The 18,436-nt window shown below is 41.2% G+C and overlaps 1 protein-coding gene across 3 annotated transcripts in view; it reads left to right on the top strand.

Annotated features, from left to right (window-relative positions):
* ergic1 (endoplasmic reticulum-golgi intermediate compartment 1) overlaps positions 1-18,436 on the top strand; it is a 99,850-nt gene that overhangs the window by 35,852 nt on the left and 45,562 nt on the right. For all 3 annotated transcript variants that reach the window (XM_072263735.1, XM_072263736.1, XM_072263737.1), the window contains exon 2: positions 13,297-13,358. In XM_072263735.1, the coding sequence (XP_072119836.1) occupies positions 13,297-13,358 (62 nt within the window). The remainder of the gene's footprint in view (positions 1-13,296; positions 13,359-18,436) is intronic.

Genomic DNA, 18,436 nt, shown 5'->3' on the forward strand with positions numbered 1-18,436 from the left:
TGAAGAATTTGGCTTATTAGAGTTTGTCATTTTAGTGTGAGCTTAATTCTGGATTACTTGTTATAGGATATTTAGATTTCCAGGAGGTATGAACAGTCTTTGAAATTCTACTACTTTATATTTTAGGCCAGTGGATTTGCATTGTTCCAAAATATTACAGCAAATGAAATGTACCCTCTAACTTTCACTTTTTGCACAGTAGTTTTATTAATACTCATTAATTTATCACCAAATGGTGGGTTTTCACAGTTGGCCATGGGATTAAGATTATTATCGACACTTAACTGTCATCTGGGATAGCAAATCTTCCCGTTAAAGGCTCCGGAGCAATGAATTAGAAAATTGCTTTTGGGAAAACAAATATGGTTCTGTTTTCATGTGCAAAGACCAAATTAATGTGGTAGAATGATGGCACTCTAAAATACGGCAGCAGTCAATTTGAAGCTGAAAGCTACTGTTTTAAAATGGAAATGTTTAATCTTTCTGGTGTTATGGGGAAGTGAGGATAATGGATGGAGAAATAATCAAAATGATCAGCAGCAGTGAAGATATTGTGACATGTTGTAAACGTGGTTAGGAGTATTCAATGTACTCTTTCAAATACAGTATTCTAACTTCTGTACATCCTTCAAAGGTAAGTTTGGAGTTGCACAGACAACAGAGAATTCAGTTATTGCAAGTGAGATGCCATAGATGTTGTCACTGAAACCTGATCATATCCTGTCTGACAGGATTGTGTGTGGTTGTGATGTGTGCCTCACACAGTCGGTTGCACCTGGTCTAATGCATCTCTTAAGTATATTACAAAGCTGCAAGTTTATCCATCTGAGATTTAAAATATAAGCCTGAGTGACCTGCTAAAGGTCCTAGCATCAGGTGTTCCTAACTTGTGAGGACATTTAATCACATTGGGAGAGTACTGGAAACATGCCCGAAATCACAATTCATTCACATAGTATGTTACTTGGCTCATTTTATAGAGTGTATATTCTCATATCAAAAACAGGAAGGACTGGTCCATTTTCAAAAACTGGCTTGTCAGTTTAGATCATTATGTCACTACTATCACAGACTTCATCAACAACGTGTTGAGGACTGTGTACAGAAAGAGGACAATAGTTGGATAAACTGGGAGAACCACTCCCTACTGAAATCTAGATCTTCAGCATTCAAATTAGATGACTAATAACAAATCAAAATATGACCTCTATAAAGCTATTAGAGATGCTGAGCGACAGTACCGGTCTAAAATCAATTCTCAGTCTAAGCATCAGCTTAAAACTGAGTTGGGCAGCATTGCCAACAGCACATCCCTCCTGTTGATCTTAACACATTCTATGCACAGTTTGAACAGAAAGGAATGTGTATGTCACCACCCACCCTGACAGTCTTCAGTGCATCGGAATCTAAAGTCAGCATCACAGATATGAGATCAGTCCTCTGGAGGGGGACCCCGTGGAAGGCATCTGTCCGGATGGTGTCCCTACCCATGTCCTTAGACCCTGAGCGGATCAGCTGTCAGGAGTATTTGTCGACATTTTTAACCTCTCTGTGCTTCAGGCTTTGGTTCCCTCTGGCGTGAAGAAGACCATGAACAGAATCAGGTTTAATATCACTGGAATATGTCGTGAAATTTGTTGTTCTGCGGTAGCAGTACATCGCAATGCATAATGATAAAAAAATGATAAATTACAATAAGAAATATGCATAAAAATTAAATTAGGTCAATAGTGAGAAAAGAGCAAAAAAATAGTCAGGTAGCGTTCATGGGTTCGTTCTTTCCTAAATAAAGATAAATGGTGAGACCATATCTAGCAGTACTACATTCAATCTCTGTATAGTTCTAGTAAGACCTATTTTTATTCAAAATTGTAATTGTAATAAAGGCCAACATTCTGCTTGCTTTCCAAATTACTTGCATGACTAACTTTGTGTTTTGTGTGTCGGGATAACCAAACTTCGGACAGACTCTGTTCCCTAAAATCTCTCTCCACTTAACCACATTGCGTTTCCCAGTTTCTTCCACCAAATAGACAATCTCATATTTTCTCACTTCGCGCTTCCATTTGCCAAACTTTTGGCCCCTCCTTAAATCCTCTATTTTTCTGAAGTCTCTGCACTTTCCTCATATCTTAGTATGGTTTGCAAATCTGGTTGCAATACATTTAATCCCTTCATCTAAGAAATTAATACCTATAGCCATTCCACGATTTACATAAGGAATGTCTTCCTGGAGAGTGAAGACTTCTAAGTCAAAAAGACTGGTAAAATGTATCATGGCAGACATATGCATCAATGAGTAGCACAGTATTTATTATATGAAAAATAACTTTGCAAATCAAAGGTATGTTCAAAGTAAATTTATTATCAAAGTATATATATGTCACTGTATACAACCCTGAGATTAATTTCATGTAGCCTATACAGTCAATCCTCCAAGAGGACCAAAGCCTTGTCATAGCTTGGAGGCTTGCATGCCTCACTGATCCAGAGCATTAAGTTATCAGGAGTCAGGGCTTTATGCTTTGGCTCTTGGTAGGGTCACCAAAGCCAAACAGGTCCGAGGGTAGAGTTCAGACTGAGCATGGTCCACCAGGTTTGGGGGTTCAGTTCAGGGCTAACAGCCTTGACTGGTAAAACAAAATTGTTATGGAAACTGCAATGAAAAATCCTTCTACATTTGAGTGTGCTGGTATTCCTGAGTCTCCACCTGGCACTTGAATGACTGACAGTAATGAAAACTGAGAGGAAGCTACTGACATCATGACGGAAGCCATGAACACTGCCAGAAATGGAGGACCTTCATCGCTTTTGTTGTAATTTTTCAATTGATCGTAAATGTTAACATGGCTGGTGTCATTATTTCTAGCACTGTATTCCATTCTCACTTTTTTCAGTGTTGGTTTCTTTGGCTAATTATTTCTGACTTCATTCTGTACTCCCTTGTTTTAGACCTGTCAATTGTTCGAAATGGTTTGGTTTTTGCTGCTACAGTCTGCATCTATTAACTTTTGTCTTATTCCTTCCTAATTTTACACACCACTGTCAAATCATTAACAGCTGTCATCCACCCACTCCAAATTATCCTAATTTCTTTGGTTTGTTTTTACTGTTATTTCCTCAACAGGCAACAACTGAGTGAATCTGGACTATCCCCTCTGTTCCTTCAGCATCCTGTTAGAGGGAGCTTAAAATTGCACACAATTCCAAAGGTTCAATGAAATGCAGGGAGTGGAGAGATTGACATGGATCGCTGTGAATAGAGATCTCAGGTGACAATCAGATCAATCATTATCTCAATAAATGATCAGAACCAGCTTGAGAGCTGAGTGGCCGACTTCTGCTCCCAATTCACCAATTCACATATTTAATGTGTATAGTTCTCTAGCTGTAATTTTAAGTTCTTGCTGAGATTCAACATAATTTTATCCCCACAAAACCCAGATTTTTATTATCCATTTGACTTTTGCCTCTATCTCTGTGTGGCTTTTTGTTGGTCAAAATTGAAGTCTTGGTTCAGCTGTAATTTCTACTCCAACAAAAATGTTTTTAATACGAAGGATATCACCTTGTGTGGCTGTCACTAATTCATCTTTTACTCAACAACTGTATTTTCTTCCCATCTACTTCTTTTGAAAGAGGTCTTAGAATCTCATAGATGCTCCCATCATAGGAAACATCCTCTCCACGTCACCTCTATTAAGGCCTTTCACCATTCGATAGGTTTCAATATGGTCACCCCTCAATCTTCTGAATTCTAGTGAATTCAGGCCCAGAGCCATTAAATGCTCTTCATATGACAAGCCATTCAATCCTGGAATAATTTTCATGAATTTCCTTTGAACTGTCTCCAGTTTCAGCACATCTTTTCTAAGATAAGAGGCCCAAACCTGCTCACAATATTCCAAGTGAGGCCTCACCAGTGCCTCACCATTACATCCTTACTTTTATATTCTAATCCTCTTGAAATGAAAGCTAACATTGCATTTCCCTTCCTCAAGACAGACTCAACCTGAAAATTATGCTTTAAGCAATCCTGCACAATGAATCCCAAGTCTCTTTGCACCTCAGTTTTTTTGTATTTTCTCTCCATTTAGAAAATAGTCAACCTTTTCATTTCTTCTTCCAAAGTGCATGACCATACATTTCCCGACGCTGTATTCCATCCACCACTTCGTTACCCATTCTCCTAATCTGCCTGTCCTTCTGTTGCCTCTCTACTTCCTCAAAACTACCTGCCCCTCCACCTACCTTCATATCACCTGCAAACTTTTCAACAAAGCCATCAATTCCATCATCCAAATCATTGACATATAACGTAAAAAGAATCCGTCCCAACACAGACCCCATGGAACACCACTAGTCACTGGCAGCCATCATGACAAGGATGCCTTTATTCCCACTCTGCCTCCTGCCAATCAGCCACTGCTTTATCCATGCCAGAATCTTTCCTCTAATACGATGGGCTTGTAGCTTGTAGCTTGTTAAACAGCCTCATGTGTGGCACTTTATCAAAGACCTTCTGAAAATTCAAGTACACAACATCAACCAATTCTCCTTTGCCTATCCTATTTATTATTTCTTCAAAGAATTCCAACAGATTTGTCAGGCAAGATTTTCTCTTGAGGAAACTATGCTGACTATGGCCTATTTTATCATATGCCTCCAAGTACCCTGAGGCCTCATCCTAAATAACTGACTCAAGCATCTTTCCAACCAGTGAGGTCAGGCTAACTGGCCTATAATTTCCTTTCTTCTACCTCTCTCCTTTCTTGAAGAGTGGAGTGACATTTGCAATTTTCCAGTCTTCTGGAACCATTCCAGAATTTAGCGATTCTTGAAAAATCAATACTAATGTCTCCATGATCTTTTCTTCCACGTCTTTCAGAATGCTGGGGTGGACACCATCTGGTCCAGGTGACTTATCTACCTTCATACCTTTCAATTTCCTAAGAACCTTCTCTCCAGTTATGGTAACTTCACACACTTTGTGCCCCTTGACAACTGAAATTTCCACCGTACTGCTAGTGTCTTCCACAGTGACGACTGATGCAAAATACTTATTCAGCTGGTCCACCATTTTGTTGTCCCCCGCCTTACTACTTCTCCAGTGTTGTTTTCCAGTGGTCCGATATCCATTTTCGCCTCTCTTTTACACTTTATGTATCTGAAGAATCTTCATACTTATAAGCATACCTTGAGACTTAATTGCCTTGATACTTAACATGTTAAATTTTTTAAAATGATCTCTGGAAAAAATCAGAAAATAATTATATACTAAATTCTGTGACAGCTGTTTCTTGCCTGAGAGTTAGATGTTCCGTCATCGTCGCAGAACTCAACCCTATAATTAGATTAGATTATGAGGACACGCAGTCCTCTTTTATTGTCATTTAGTAATGCATGCTTTAAGAAATGATATAATGTTTTTCCAGAATGATATCATAGAAACACATGACAAACCGACTTAAAAACTAACAAAACCCATATAATTACAACATATAGTTACAACAGTGCAAAGCAATACGGTAATTTGATAAGAACAGACCATGGCACAGTAAAAGTCTCAAAGTCTCTTGGAAGTCCCATCATCCCACGCAGACGGTGAACCTTCAGCGCCGCCAACTTGCCGATGCAGCATACTGGAAGTATCCGACCACAATCCGACTCCGAGTCCGTCCAAAAACTCTGAGCCTCCGACCAGCTCTCCAACACTGAGCACCATCTCTGCCAAGCGCTTCGACCCCGGCCCCGGCAATAGGCAAAGCCGAGGATTTGGGGCCTTTCCCTCCGGAGATTCTCGATCGCACAATGGCAACGGCAACGAAGCAGGCATTTCAGAAGTTACTCCAGATGTTCCTCCGTGCTTCTCACGGCTGTCTCCATCAAATCCGGATTGTGCACGGCCCCCTAGTTAACACATATCGATATCAATTCGGAACAGCCGTGTGCACTGTGTCGCACCGCCATCTTCTCCTCCCTCCCTATAATGTGGGATGATGTACCAAGACATTACTGACAGAAAGGAAACACTGTTTACAATGACACATCAGAGAAGAAAGTAAGGTTCTGCCTACCTTATGCAAGACGTTATTTGAAGAGCAGGAAATCTGGGTGATGTTTCATCAGCTAACAGTTGTGGCCCTCCATTGTTACGTCCCAGCTGTCTACATGATATGCAACCTAGAGCAGTACAGTATGGAGAGCAAGCTCCATGTAGCAGACTTCCCCTCTCCACGCAGCTAATGAATCCAAAGTAACAGCAGAGTCTGAAATAGTTGGCAGCAGCAGCAGCATCAAGTCAGCGGAAGTTAGAGATCAGAGTTTTCCTTCTAGATGAAGTGCCAACCACTTGTCGAGTCCCATCTGTCAGAATATTTAACAATGAAGATTCTAAGTAACTAGTCCATCATTTCCACTGAATTGGAAGATCATTTTGTTCATAAAGTAATCCTAATTTATTAACAATCTTTTAAGAGTAAATACAAGAGATTCTGCAGATGTTGGAAATCTTGAGGAATGTACACAAGGTGCTGGAGGATATCAGCAGGGATGGCAGCATCTGTGGAGTGGAGTAAACCGTTGACATTTTGGGCTGAGACCCTTCCTCAGACCACTTCACCAGATACAGTGTCTTGGTCTGAAAAATGGACTATTCCTCCCATGGATAGTGCTAAGTTCATTCAGCAATTTTTAAGAGTGATTTATTCTAGTTCAAGTTCAAGTTTAATTGTCATTAAATAGGCAAATACAGCCAAATAGGGCAGTGTTTCTCTGCATTCCTCTGGGGCCAAGATGCGGTACACAATACCAAGTCATAAGCAGCACAACGCACACGTAGTGCATATAAGACAGCAATAAGATATTGTCACACAAAAAATATATAGTCTAATTAAAGTCCCTGAGTCCATGAATGTTGCAGTAGTCTACAGTCGAACACAGGACTTCTTGTCTTCTGCTGAGCGAACACTGGAGAGCTGCATGGACTCCGGTATGTATGCCGCACCACACCGCCTCTGGCACTCTGAAGGAGTTCACTGACTTCGCCTCTCTCCTGGCCATGTCTCTGCCTTTCACCAGTAAACCAGTGAGTCGGACTTATAGCATTAATATTGTCCCACAGGGTTTTGCGATCACAAGGAAAACGATGAAGACGTTCGCTGTTAGACTGCACACCACCTCACGCACTCACTCCAGTGCCTCTCTGACGTAATTAGCATCATGATCAGCACCAAGTCTAGCTCCTTCAATTTCTCCGTCAACGAGCAACTCGCTGATGGGTAGAACAGCAGTACTTTAAGTTCTTAATGTCTAAAAGGGTCTTGCGATCATAAAAAATATGTTTAAAAAAGTCAATAACACCTTTGGTTGGCCCTGTAGAAGCCACTGTGGCTGAGCACACTGCTGTCTTACCAAAAATATTGGTGTACATGAAATTGTTTAGTGGATGTGATCACTTGCATCAGACACCGGGGTGCTCTCTACAGTTACTTGATGAGGTAACTGTAGCCTTTGGCCAGGGGCCGATGTCGTCAGGTGCTGCCCAACCTTCATGGAGTGTTTGGACCCTTAACCATAACACACTCCAGTGGGTGGGTCAGCAGTGGTGGCCAAGTCACTGCCCATCTGCTCCTGACTTACAGCTCAACTCCTCTCGCCTGCTCCATATCCAGCAAGAGGCTCTTTCTGTTTCCTCCCCCGTCCTCCAAGCTGCTTGATTCTTGCTCTTTTCATCAAGGCCCAGCACAGACAGCAACCTCCATGCTGAGAATCCTCTACTGCTGATCTCCACGGGGAATAGCCACATCTGTCATCCTTTGTCCCTGCACTCCTGAACCAAGGACTGGTACTTCAGGGCCTTCCTCTCATGAGCCTCCTCCTAGTTTTTACCCAGCATGCTTGTGTTTCAGGCTAAGTATTTAATCTAAAGGAAATAAATGTTAGTACCAGCAAGCTCCTTAAGCATTTTATAAATATTAAGTAACATTTTATGGAATAATATTTTGACTCATTTAAAAATTTTATTGGGGAATTGATGTATGTGGAAGCTAAGTGTATAATGTGAACACCTTTCTATGTTTTCCAGAATGAAGCTCTACAATATTCATTGAACTTGTTTATTGCTCCCCTTGCATCTGCAAGCTTATGAAGCCAACTCAGATGCAGTACTAAACTAAATTTCTAATTATTTTTGTTGTTCAGTGTGCTTGCTTCCAGCTCCAAAATAACATCAGGAATGCTGGATTGTTTTCATCCCTTAATGAATTCTATGACATAGAGTATAAAGACTCATTTGGGATGGAAGAATATTATTTTACCCACAATGATATTGTGCCCTCTTCAGTACTTTAATCCCTTTTTAATCTTCCCTTTAATGGCAATTGAAAGACCAGATTGACAGCATTTAACAGTGGATATGACATAATGTTGATTATCGAGTGGAAATGATGCCACAGTCAGGTTGGCTCAGTGGTGGAATTTTTAGAGCTGATTCTGTTAGGATTTTTTTTGTTAGGACCTGCTACCATGTCTGTTTGATTGCTCTAATCAAAATGGCAATAATAATGTCAATCAGGATATTGGCAGTGCTAATGAAATATTTATTATGTCCTGTAATTTGAGGTACAACGTCATGATATTCGGGAAGTCACCCTTTGAATACATTATACAGTATTGAGATTCGTCTCCTTATAGGCAGCCACAAAACAAAAAAACCCAAAAGAAAGTGGAAGTAATAATTGTTATCAGAGTACATACATGTCACCACATACAACCCTATGGGCATACTTAGCAAATCAGTAACTGTAAACAGGATCAATGGACAACAAACTGTGTAAATGCAGATATAAATAAATTGCAATAAATAAGTAAGGGCCAAATCCACTAACTTCTGTAGGATTTTCCACTCAAAGGCATTGGAGTTCCTATCCAGGCCATAATGCAGCCAGTCAGCACGTTTTCCACCACACACCTGAAGAAGTTTGCCAGGGTTTTTGATGACATGCCGAATCTCGGCAGACTCCTGAGGAAGTAGAGATACTGTCATGCTTTCTTCCCAATTATGTTTATATGATGGGTCCAGGACAGGTCTTCTGAGATAGTGACACCCAGGAATTTAAAGTTACTGACCCTCCACCTCTTATCCTCTGATGACTACTGGGTCATGGACCTCTGGTTTCCCTTTCCTGAAGTCCACAATCAGTTCCTTGGTCTTGGTTGTTGTTATTACACCACTCAGCCAAATTTTCAATTTCCCTCCTCTATGCTGATTCATCACCACCTCTTCACCTCAGACAGTTGAGGAAGTTTGGTGTGGGCCCCCAGGTCCTAAGAACTTTCTACAGGGGCACAATTGAGAGCATCCTGACTGGCTGCATCACTGCTTGGTATAGGAACTGTACTTCCCTCAATCGCAGGACTCTGCAGAGAGTAGTGTGAACTTCCCACTATTCAGGTTATTTACAAAGACAGGTGTGTAAAAAGGGCCCGAAGGATCGCTGGGAACCTGAGTCACCCCAACCGCAAACTGTTCCAACTGCTACCATCTGGGAAATGGTACCACAGCATAAAAGTCAGGACCAACAGGCTCCGGGACAGCTTCTTCCACCAGGCCATTAGACTGATTAATTCACGCTGATACAATTGTATTTTTATGCTCTATTGACTGTTGTACATACTATTTATTACAAATTACTATAAATTGCACATTTAAATGGAGATGTTACGTAAAGACTTTTACTCATGTATATGAAGGATGTAAGTAATGAAGACAATTCAATTCAATTCAATTCAATTCAATTCAACCTTTGATCCAGCCCACAACAGTGGCGTCATCAGCAAGCTTGTATATGGTTTAAGAACCCATTAAAAAAAGAATGTTAAACACCCAATGTGCAGAGAGAAAAAAAACAAATCATACAAGCAATAAAAGCAAGAAAATAATGGTCAGAACAGAAGTGCACAAAAGAGAGATCGTCCAGACCCTCAGTTCAGTGCAGAGCTGACTAAACATCGTGGAGCAGCAAGCTGAACGGGGCTGCCCCTCACCTTGGTCCCTGACACTGTGACCTTTTCAATCTGGCTTGTTACTTCAGTCATAAATTTGGCATAGTTACATCATGTGTAGGTGGGGAAAATAAAGAAAATGATACGTCTGAATAAGGTCACAAGTTAATTGGTTAGCGTTCATTGTGAGTTTCATGTCATTCTTTTGATGATCAGCTGCCATGAGTTGTAAAGAGACAAGATGTAATAAATGCAATTATAGCCTCATTCACAAAACTCATAGTAGCTGCTTTACCTTTTAAAATTCACTTTGGGTTTGGAAAATAAATACAAATTTGTGAATATTGCTCTAATACTGTATTGTGGATATTTATCCTGAACTAAATATTAATAGATTTCAATTTGTTCTCTGCCTTCTCACTACTGTGTTTCTGTTCCAAAGCAGCTTGGAGAGGCCTAACGTCCTCTTTCATTATTATTTCAAAATGGAGGGAATTATTCCTTTCTTGGTATTACAATGCTTTTGTGTTTGCGTCTGCCTCCTGTGAACGTCCCTTAAGTACACTGCTGAATCCACATCTTGCTTCCCAAGGCAAAGGGTTTGATGGCTTTTCCTTACTTACATCACATTTCCATGATGTGTGATACACTCTAATTCTGGAATGTTAATTATTATTTCTACTGAGTACAGATCAAGATATGTTTTCCTTCCCCAAATTAATTTTGTGAGCCATTTTGTTTTAATTAACAATTTCATTGTTATTTGATCCCTTGGCCTTGACCAGCTCCCCTGGCCTCTTATTTGTATTGTTGCCTTCACCACAGTCCTCTCCTTTATGTTCAAAGACCCCAGCTCCTACTGGAATAACCTGTGCTTGGCTGTGTCATTCTGTATGAGCTCAGGCTTGTTTAAACCTCACCACCATCATCCACTCCCTAAACCTATGAGGACGATGAGGATTAATTGTAATTTCATTTCCCTGTCATGAGTGGTCTCATTCCCCCATCATATATGTTTTGGCCTCTGAAACCAAATGCAAAAATCTCTTTGTTATTCCCTTGTCTGGTATGGTAACTGTAATGTCTGTTTGGTGTTTTTATGAATGAAAACATTGTATTTAGTTATTGCCCTGCAACCATCAGGCTCCTGAAACGGTGTGGATATATCTATCTATTTTGTGTGTGTGTGTGTGTGTGTGTATGTATAGCTGCACTCAAAAGGACATCATGTAGGGATCATCCACTGATTCCCTATGGAGGAGAACTCAGAAAATCAGAGTGTAATTACTCTCGCAAACAACAGGAATTCTGCAGATGCTGGAAATTCAAGCAACACACATAAAAGTTGCTGGTGAACGCAGCAGGCCAGGCAGCATCTCTAGGAAGAGGTGCAGTCGACGTTTCAGGCTGAGACCCTTCGAAGGTCTGACGAAGGGTCTCGGCCTGAAACGTCGACTGCACCTCTTCCTAGAGATGCTGCCTGACCTGCTGCGTTCACCAGCAACTTTTATGTGTGTTGGTTGTGTAATTACTCAGATGGGATTATAGTACAGAAACCCCCTCTTCTCCCTGCACTGCCTCCCCCCCCCCCCCCAATATCCACTGGGACATTGAGAAAGAGATGTGCAGGCAGATTAGGGAAAGGTGTGAAAACAACAGTGTTGGCTGATTTAAACTTCCCTAATATAGGCTGAGGCCTCCTTAATGCAAGAGGTTTAGGCAGAATTTCTTAGGTGCATCCAAGAGGGGTTGTTAAGTCAATACATTGTTCAATTTATCTGGTTCACTGGAAAATTTATTATACCACATAACACCATTAAAAAGACCATAAGACAAAAGAGCAGAATTAGGCCACTCGGCCCATCGTTTCTGCTCTGCCATTCCATCACGGTTGATTTATTATCCTTCTCAACCCCATTCTTCTGCCTTCTCTCTGTAGCCTTTGATGCCCTGACTCAATGGCCTCCACAACACTCCATGGCAATGTGTTCCACAGATTCAACACCCTCTGGCTAAAAAAAAAAACCTCCACATCTCTGTTCTAAATAAGCATCCCTCAATCCTGAGTCTGTGTCCTCTGTCCTAGATTCACTCACCATCTGAAAAATCCTCTCCATATCCACTTTATCTAGGCCTTTCAATCAGCCCTCATTCTTCTAAACTCCAATTAAGTACAGGCCCAGAGCCATCAAACGCTCATCTCATGTTAACCCTTTCATTCCTGTAACTATTCTCATGAACCTCCTCTGGATCTTCTCCAAATCTTTTCTTGGATAAGGGGCCCACAGCTGTTTGCAATACTCCAAGTGCGGTTTGACCAAAGCCTTATAAAGCCACCGCTTCACATCCTTGCTGTTATGTTCTAGTCCTCTCAAAATGAATGCTAACATTCCATTTGCTTTCCTTACCATTGGCCAGTTGAAAGAGGAGAATAGCAAATGTTGCCCAGTGTGCTGGTTGTTGAACTATTGGGATTTCTGAGTAGTGAATTATTGGAGTCTGATAAGCATAACTTTTACCTCTGACATGAACTTGGCTCCTCACTGAATGTATGCTAACTTAGAGCAGGCAAGGCTTCAACATTTTGTTCACCCCTGAGCTGAATTTCAGAAAACTCACTCATCACTAAGACCCTTTAACCGAGTCTATTTAAATTTGCCTACGTTTGTCCTTTTCTACTGCTGAAAGATTTATCCTTGTTCATGTAACTTCATGGATTGTTTTCACCTTTGGCAAAATTGTTGACTCTTTATTTTTAGAATTTCAAGAAAACAAATATCTGACGCATATGTGTCATCCTCATTCCTGTTCATGCTAGTTCCTGTTTTGAGTGTGAGATCATTTAATCCTGAAATCTAATGCTTGTACTCCAAACTTACCCATGATTTTCAATTCTTAACATTTGATGTGCATTCCTCCACCCTCAGCAGGGGCTCTGAATGACGCAACCCCACTACTCTGGGAAATCTTCCCCAAGCTGATTTACAACAATAATTTTTTTGAGATGTATTTACTTGCTAATGCTGTGGCTGATTTCTAACTGTACTTTTCAAAATGCCATTTATTTTCAACATTAATGATACTTTGCTATCGTTTAACCAAGAGCATTTTGTATTCAGTGGCAAATGTAAGGAAAACTAAATAATATGTTTCCCTCTGTAAGAAATTTGTATAATATTTTTTAAAATTAGTACTGATAAATACAAACGTTTGTAGTAAGCTGTTGAAAAATTATGATGGTGCAAAGGTTACATTAAATCTATCTTAAAATATTTTCATATTTTTCTCTAGATTTGATATCTACAGGAAAGTTCCAAAAGATCTTACACAGCCCACTTATACGGGAGCTTTCAGTAAGTATTGTTGTATTACATCCTGCTTTTTTAAAGACTTAATCGCATGCTAGTTCTTCCGAGTATTCATGTTTTAAAAAATACTTCAAAGGGAAGTCCTATCCTTGGGGAGGGTCCAGGGCACAATGCAACTTTTCTGCTGACACAGAAATAGATCTCCTGTTCTCTTGTGACCCTGTCTCTCCCACCCCACCACCATGAAGAATCAGGATGTTAAAGGTAAATTTCAGTAGATGTTGTTCAACAGCATCCATAATTTGGCAATCTTGTGTTGGCAACACAGTGAAATATCAAATCATATCTCCTGCTTCAATAACAGTATGGTGCGATATTGGCCTCCATATGCATTGACAACTGCAAATCTGGCTTTTTCACAAGCTTCAAGATTCAGATTTATTTATCACATCTACATTGAAACATCCACCAAACACTTTAACTCATGGCTTCTTGTGCCAGATGAGGCTGCTTTAAGGATGGAGGAGCAACACCTTTTATTCCGTCTGGGTACTCTCCAACCTGATGCAGTGAATATCGATTTCTCCTTCCAGTAAACAAAAATCCACCCCACCTCCCCCCATTCCCCACTCTCTGACCTTTTACTTCTCACTGCCTTTTACTTCCTGCTGGATCCCCTCCCCCTTCCCTTTCCACTATTGTCCACTCTCCCCTCCTATCAGATTCTCTTTTAACCAGCCCTTGGCCTTTTCCACCCACCTGGCTTCACCTATCACCTTCCTGCAGGCCTCTTTCCCCTCCCCTCCCACCTTCTAATTCAGCCATTTTGCCCCTTCCTTCTCAGTCCTGAAGAAGAGTTTTGGCCCGAAATGTCAACTGTTTCCTCTTTCCCATGGATGCTGCCTGACCTGCTGAGTTCCTCCAGCATCTTGTGAGCGTTGCTTTGGATTTCCAGTATCTGTAGGTCTTCTCATAACCAGTGAAATTTGTCATTTGTGGTAATGGCTAAAAGACCAAAGGATGTGCTTGGGGGCAGTCTGCAAGTGTGGCCACACATTTCAAAACCAATATGCCATGCCTACGATGCCCCACAGAACAACGGGAACGCAATAAGCTATAAAACAACAGGAGTAAAACGAGCCCCGGTTCTCCCTCCTGCTTATGCACCCAACTCGCACCTGTGGTACTTAGTTGTCATTGATCTAAAGCTTGGAGTCTTGTGCAAAATATTTGACAGAATCATGAGCCACAGGATCAGCAATGATATGTTTCAGTGTGGCATTTCCTATCAGGCTGTCGACTGCGTGTGCGTATCTTTTGAGGTGGAACTTTTAGTGACTGGCCATATCAAGTGAATCTTAAACTAGTAATTAATTTATTTTCAGATGTTATTGTAACACAGAAGCTGAAGATCACAAAAGCTTTAAAACTTTTAGCTAAAGTATAAAGATCCAAAATATTAGTATAATCACAGGATGCTGGAAATTTTGAGCACCACTTACACAAAATGCTGGAGGAACTTGGCAAGTCAGACAGTATCTCTGAAGGGGAATAACAGTCAGTATCTCAGACTGAGACCCTTTATCAGGACTGGAAAGGAAGGGGCTAAAGCCAGAATAAGAAGGTGAGGGGAGAGGAGGCTAGCAGGTGATGCATGAGACCAGCAGAGGGGGAAGGTGAGAGGGTCCGAGAGATGGGTTGAATTAAGAAGCTGCAAGGGGATGGGTGGAAGAGGTAAAGGGCTAAAGAAGGAATCTAATAGGAGAGAACAGTAGACCATGAAAGAAAGGGAAGGAGGAGGGGAACCAGAGGGAAATGATGGGCAGGTGAGGAGAAGACAAGGGGTAAGAGGGTAACTGGAATGAGAAATGGACAAAGCGAGAAGGAGGAGATTGAAATTAGAGAAATTGATGTTCATGCCAGCAGGTTGGAGGCTATCCATCCCCTCTCCCTTTCTTCCATGGTCCATTGTCTTCTCCTTTTCAATTCCTCCTCCTTTATCTTTTCTGCCTATCCCATCCAGTTTCTTACTACATCCCCCTCCCACAACCACCTTCCCCCTCACTTGGTCTCAGCTAACTCTTGTACTCCTTCTTCTCCCCCCATGTTATTCTCCTTCTGCCTCCTCTCCCCCCCCCCCCACCACTTTCCAGTTCTGATGAAGGGTCTCAGCCTGAGTTATCAGCTGTTTATTCCCCTCCATAGTTACTGCCAGACTTGCTGAGTTCCTCCAGCATTTTGTGCATGTTGCTCAAGGCATTACTAGGGTAGCTTGTTAGATGTCTTCTCTGGACAAGCTTTTCTTTACCAGCCCCTTACTGCTTTTAGCTCTTTGTCAATGTTCTTTTTGTTATTTAACCATCTGTGCCAACTGGGCCCAATTTCAACCTTTCTTATTTTCCTCAGTCTGTTGTTCCCCAAGCCAATGTATTCTAGGCTCTGCACTGTAATCTGTTCCCAAAATTACATGGTATAGATATGACAAAAGATTGCAAAGATGAAGCCATTTTCTCTCCATCTTGGTCTACGTCCTGCTGTTTGTCATTCTAATTTTATTTGACTCTCTGACTTTTTGTGGTACGTTTCTTCTACTGCCTTCTGCCTCAAGCTAACTACTTGATAAAATGTGGAGAATCATCTTGCCGTGTGCTCTGCAGTTCTTCATTCTCTCCTGCTGATTATTCTTGCTTTCTGAAGCAGATGTCTGGCATCCTATTGCCTGTTTGGAAGTCCAGTCTAATATTTATCCCTCAGTCAAAATCACAGAAATGGAGTTCTGTGGTCATTACTTCATTGCTCTTTGTAGCATTTTCCCTTGTGAAAATTAGCTGCTTTTACATGCACTAAAATAAACACTACTCTGTTAAAAAAATATGCTCTGGTGTTGTATGTATTTGGTGACTTGGCAGTGAGTGAAATGCTTCATTTTCTTATTCATAGGATGTGGACGTTACTGGTAAAGCCATCATTTTAATGCCTTTCTGTGGAAACCAATCGTCCTTAATTTCATTGCTCTTGTAGAAATGGGCACAGGATTTCTCTTTCTTGTTCCTCAGTATATAGTGTTATTTTCTCTAGAGCAGGGGTTCCCAACCTGGGATCCTTGGCCCCCTTGCTTAATGATATTCATCCATGGCATAACAAAGGTTGGGAACTCTGCTCTCAAACTTTAATGGTAGTTCTTTAATGAGGTGCCTGCAACTTGCAAACAATATATCAGCTACAGTCTAATTCACTGTTTGTGCACTACTACTTTTTATGCCCTCATTTGTAAAACCCAATTGATTTTTTTTTTATAACACAAATTAGGGTTTATTATTTTATGGTTTTGAATATGTCTTAAGTACCTGTCAATTCATGGTATTAGAGCATAGAACACAGAAATTTGCAGCACATTACAGACCCTTCGGCCCACAATGCTGTGCCGACCATGTAACCTACTCTAGAAACTGCCTAGGATTACCCTACCACTTAGCCCTGGGTTTTTCTAAGCTCCATGTACCTATCTAAGAGTCTCTTAAAAGACCCTATTGTATTTACTGTCACCACTGTCGCTGGCAGTGCATTCCCCACGTCCACCACTCTCTGTGTGAAAAACTTACCCCTGACATCCCCTCTGTACCTACTTCCAAGCACCTTAAAACTATGCCCCCTCGTGTTAGCCATTTCAGCCCTGGGAGAAAGCCTCTGGTTATCTACATGATCAATGCCTCTCATCATCTTATACACCTATATCAGGTCACCTCTCATCCTCCATTGCTCCAAGGAGAAAAAGGCCAGGTTCACTCAACCTATTCTCATAAGGCACACTCTCCAAACCAGGCAACATTCTTGTAAATCTCCTTTGCATTCTCTCTATAGTATCCACATCCTTCCTGTAGTGAGGTGACCAGAAATGAACACAGTACTTCAAGTGGGGTCTGACCAAGGTCTTGTAAGCTGTAACAGTACCTCACAGCTCTTGAACTCAGTCCCACAATTGATGAATGCCAACACACCTACTTAACAACACTGTCAACCTGCGCAGCGGCTTTGAGTGTCTTATGGGCACAGACAAGAAGGTTGCTTTGATCCTCCATACTGGCAAGAGTCTTACTATTAATTCATTGGGTGCATTTAAGGCAGAGATAGATAGGTTCTCGCTTAGCCAGGGCAGCAAAGGGTATGGGAGAAGGCAGGGGAGTGGGGATGACTGGAAGAATTGGATCAGCCCATGATTGAATGGTGGAGCAGACTGGATGGGCTGAATGGCCTGCTTCAGCTTCTGTATCTTATGGTCTTACTAATACTATATTCTTCCTTCAGATTTGACCTACCAAAATGAACCACTTCACACTTATCTGGGTTGAATTCCATCTGCCACTTCTTAGCCCAGTTCTGCATCCTGTCAATGTTCCGCTGTAACCTCTGACAACCCTCTAGACCATCCACAACACCCCCAACCTTTGTGTCATCAGCAGACTTACTAAACTGCCCTTCTACTTCTTCATCCATGTTATTTATAAAAATCACAAAGAAGGGGGGTCCCAGAACAGATCTCTGCAGAACACCACTGGTCACTGACCTCCACGCAGAATACAAACTATCTACAACCACATTTTGCTTTCTCTGGGCAAGCCAATTCTGGATCAACAAAGCAAGGTCTCCTTGGATCCCATGCCTCATTACTTTCTGAATGAGCCTCCATTGTATTGTTGCATAAATCCAATGTTTAGTTATTAAGGTTGGATGGCGTAACCACGTTTTCCTGATAAATATTTCAGAAGAGTCACAAGACCTGTAACTGGATTGGGCTGATACATCAGGATTACTCACTTTTGCAGTTTAATAATGATGAGTCAGAACTGCTCAGCACTTCCTTTGAGGTGCATGTTTGTGAGAGTTCTAACGTGTTTCCTCTTTTCTGGCATATGTCATAACCCTCATCTGTCTCGCAATATGGTGATCACTTTACACTGTTGTAGAGATACTTCTGAAATCTCAAACACAAGACAATTTGCAGATGCTGGAAAGTCAGAGTAACACTCACAAAATAGAGGAACTTAGGTCAGACAGCATCTATGGAGAGGAATAAAGAGTCAACATTTGGCTGAGACTCTTCATCAGGACTAAAATCTCAAATT

Source organism: Mobula birostris, chromosome 7, assembly GCF_030028105.1.
Source record: "Mobula birostris isolate sMobBir1 chromosome 7, sMobBir1.hap1, whole genome shotgun sequence".
Lineage (NCBI taxonomy): Eukaryota > Metazoa > Chordata > Chondrichthyes > Myliobatiformes > Myliobatidae > Mobula > Mobula birostris.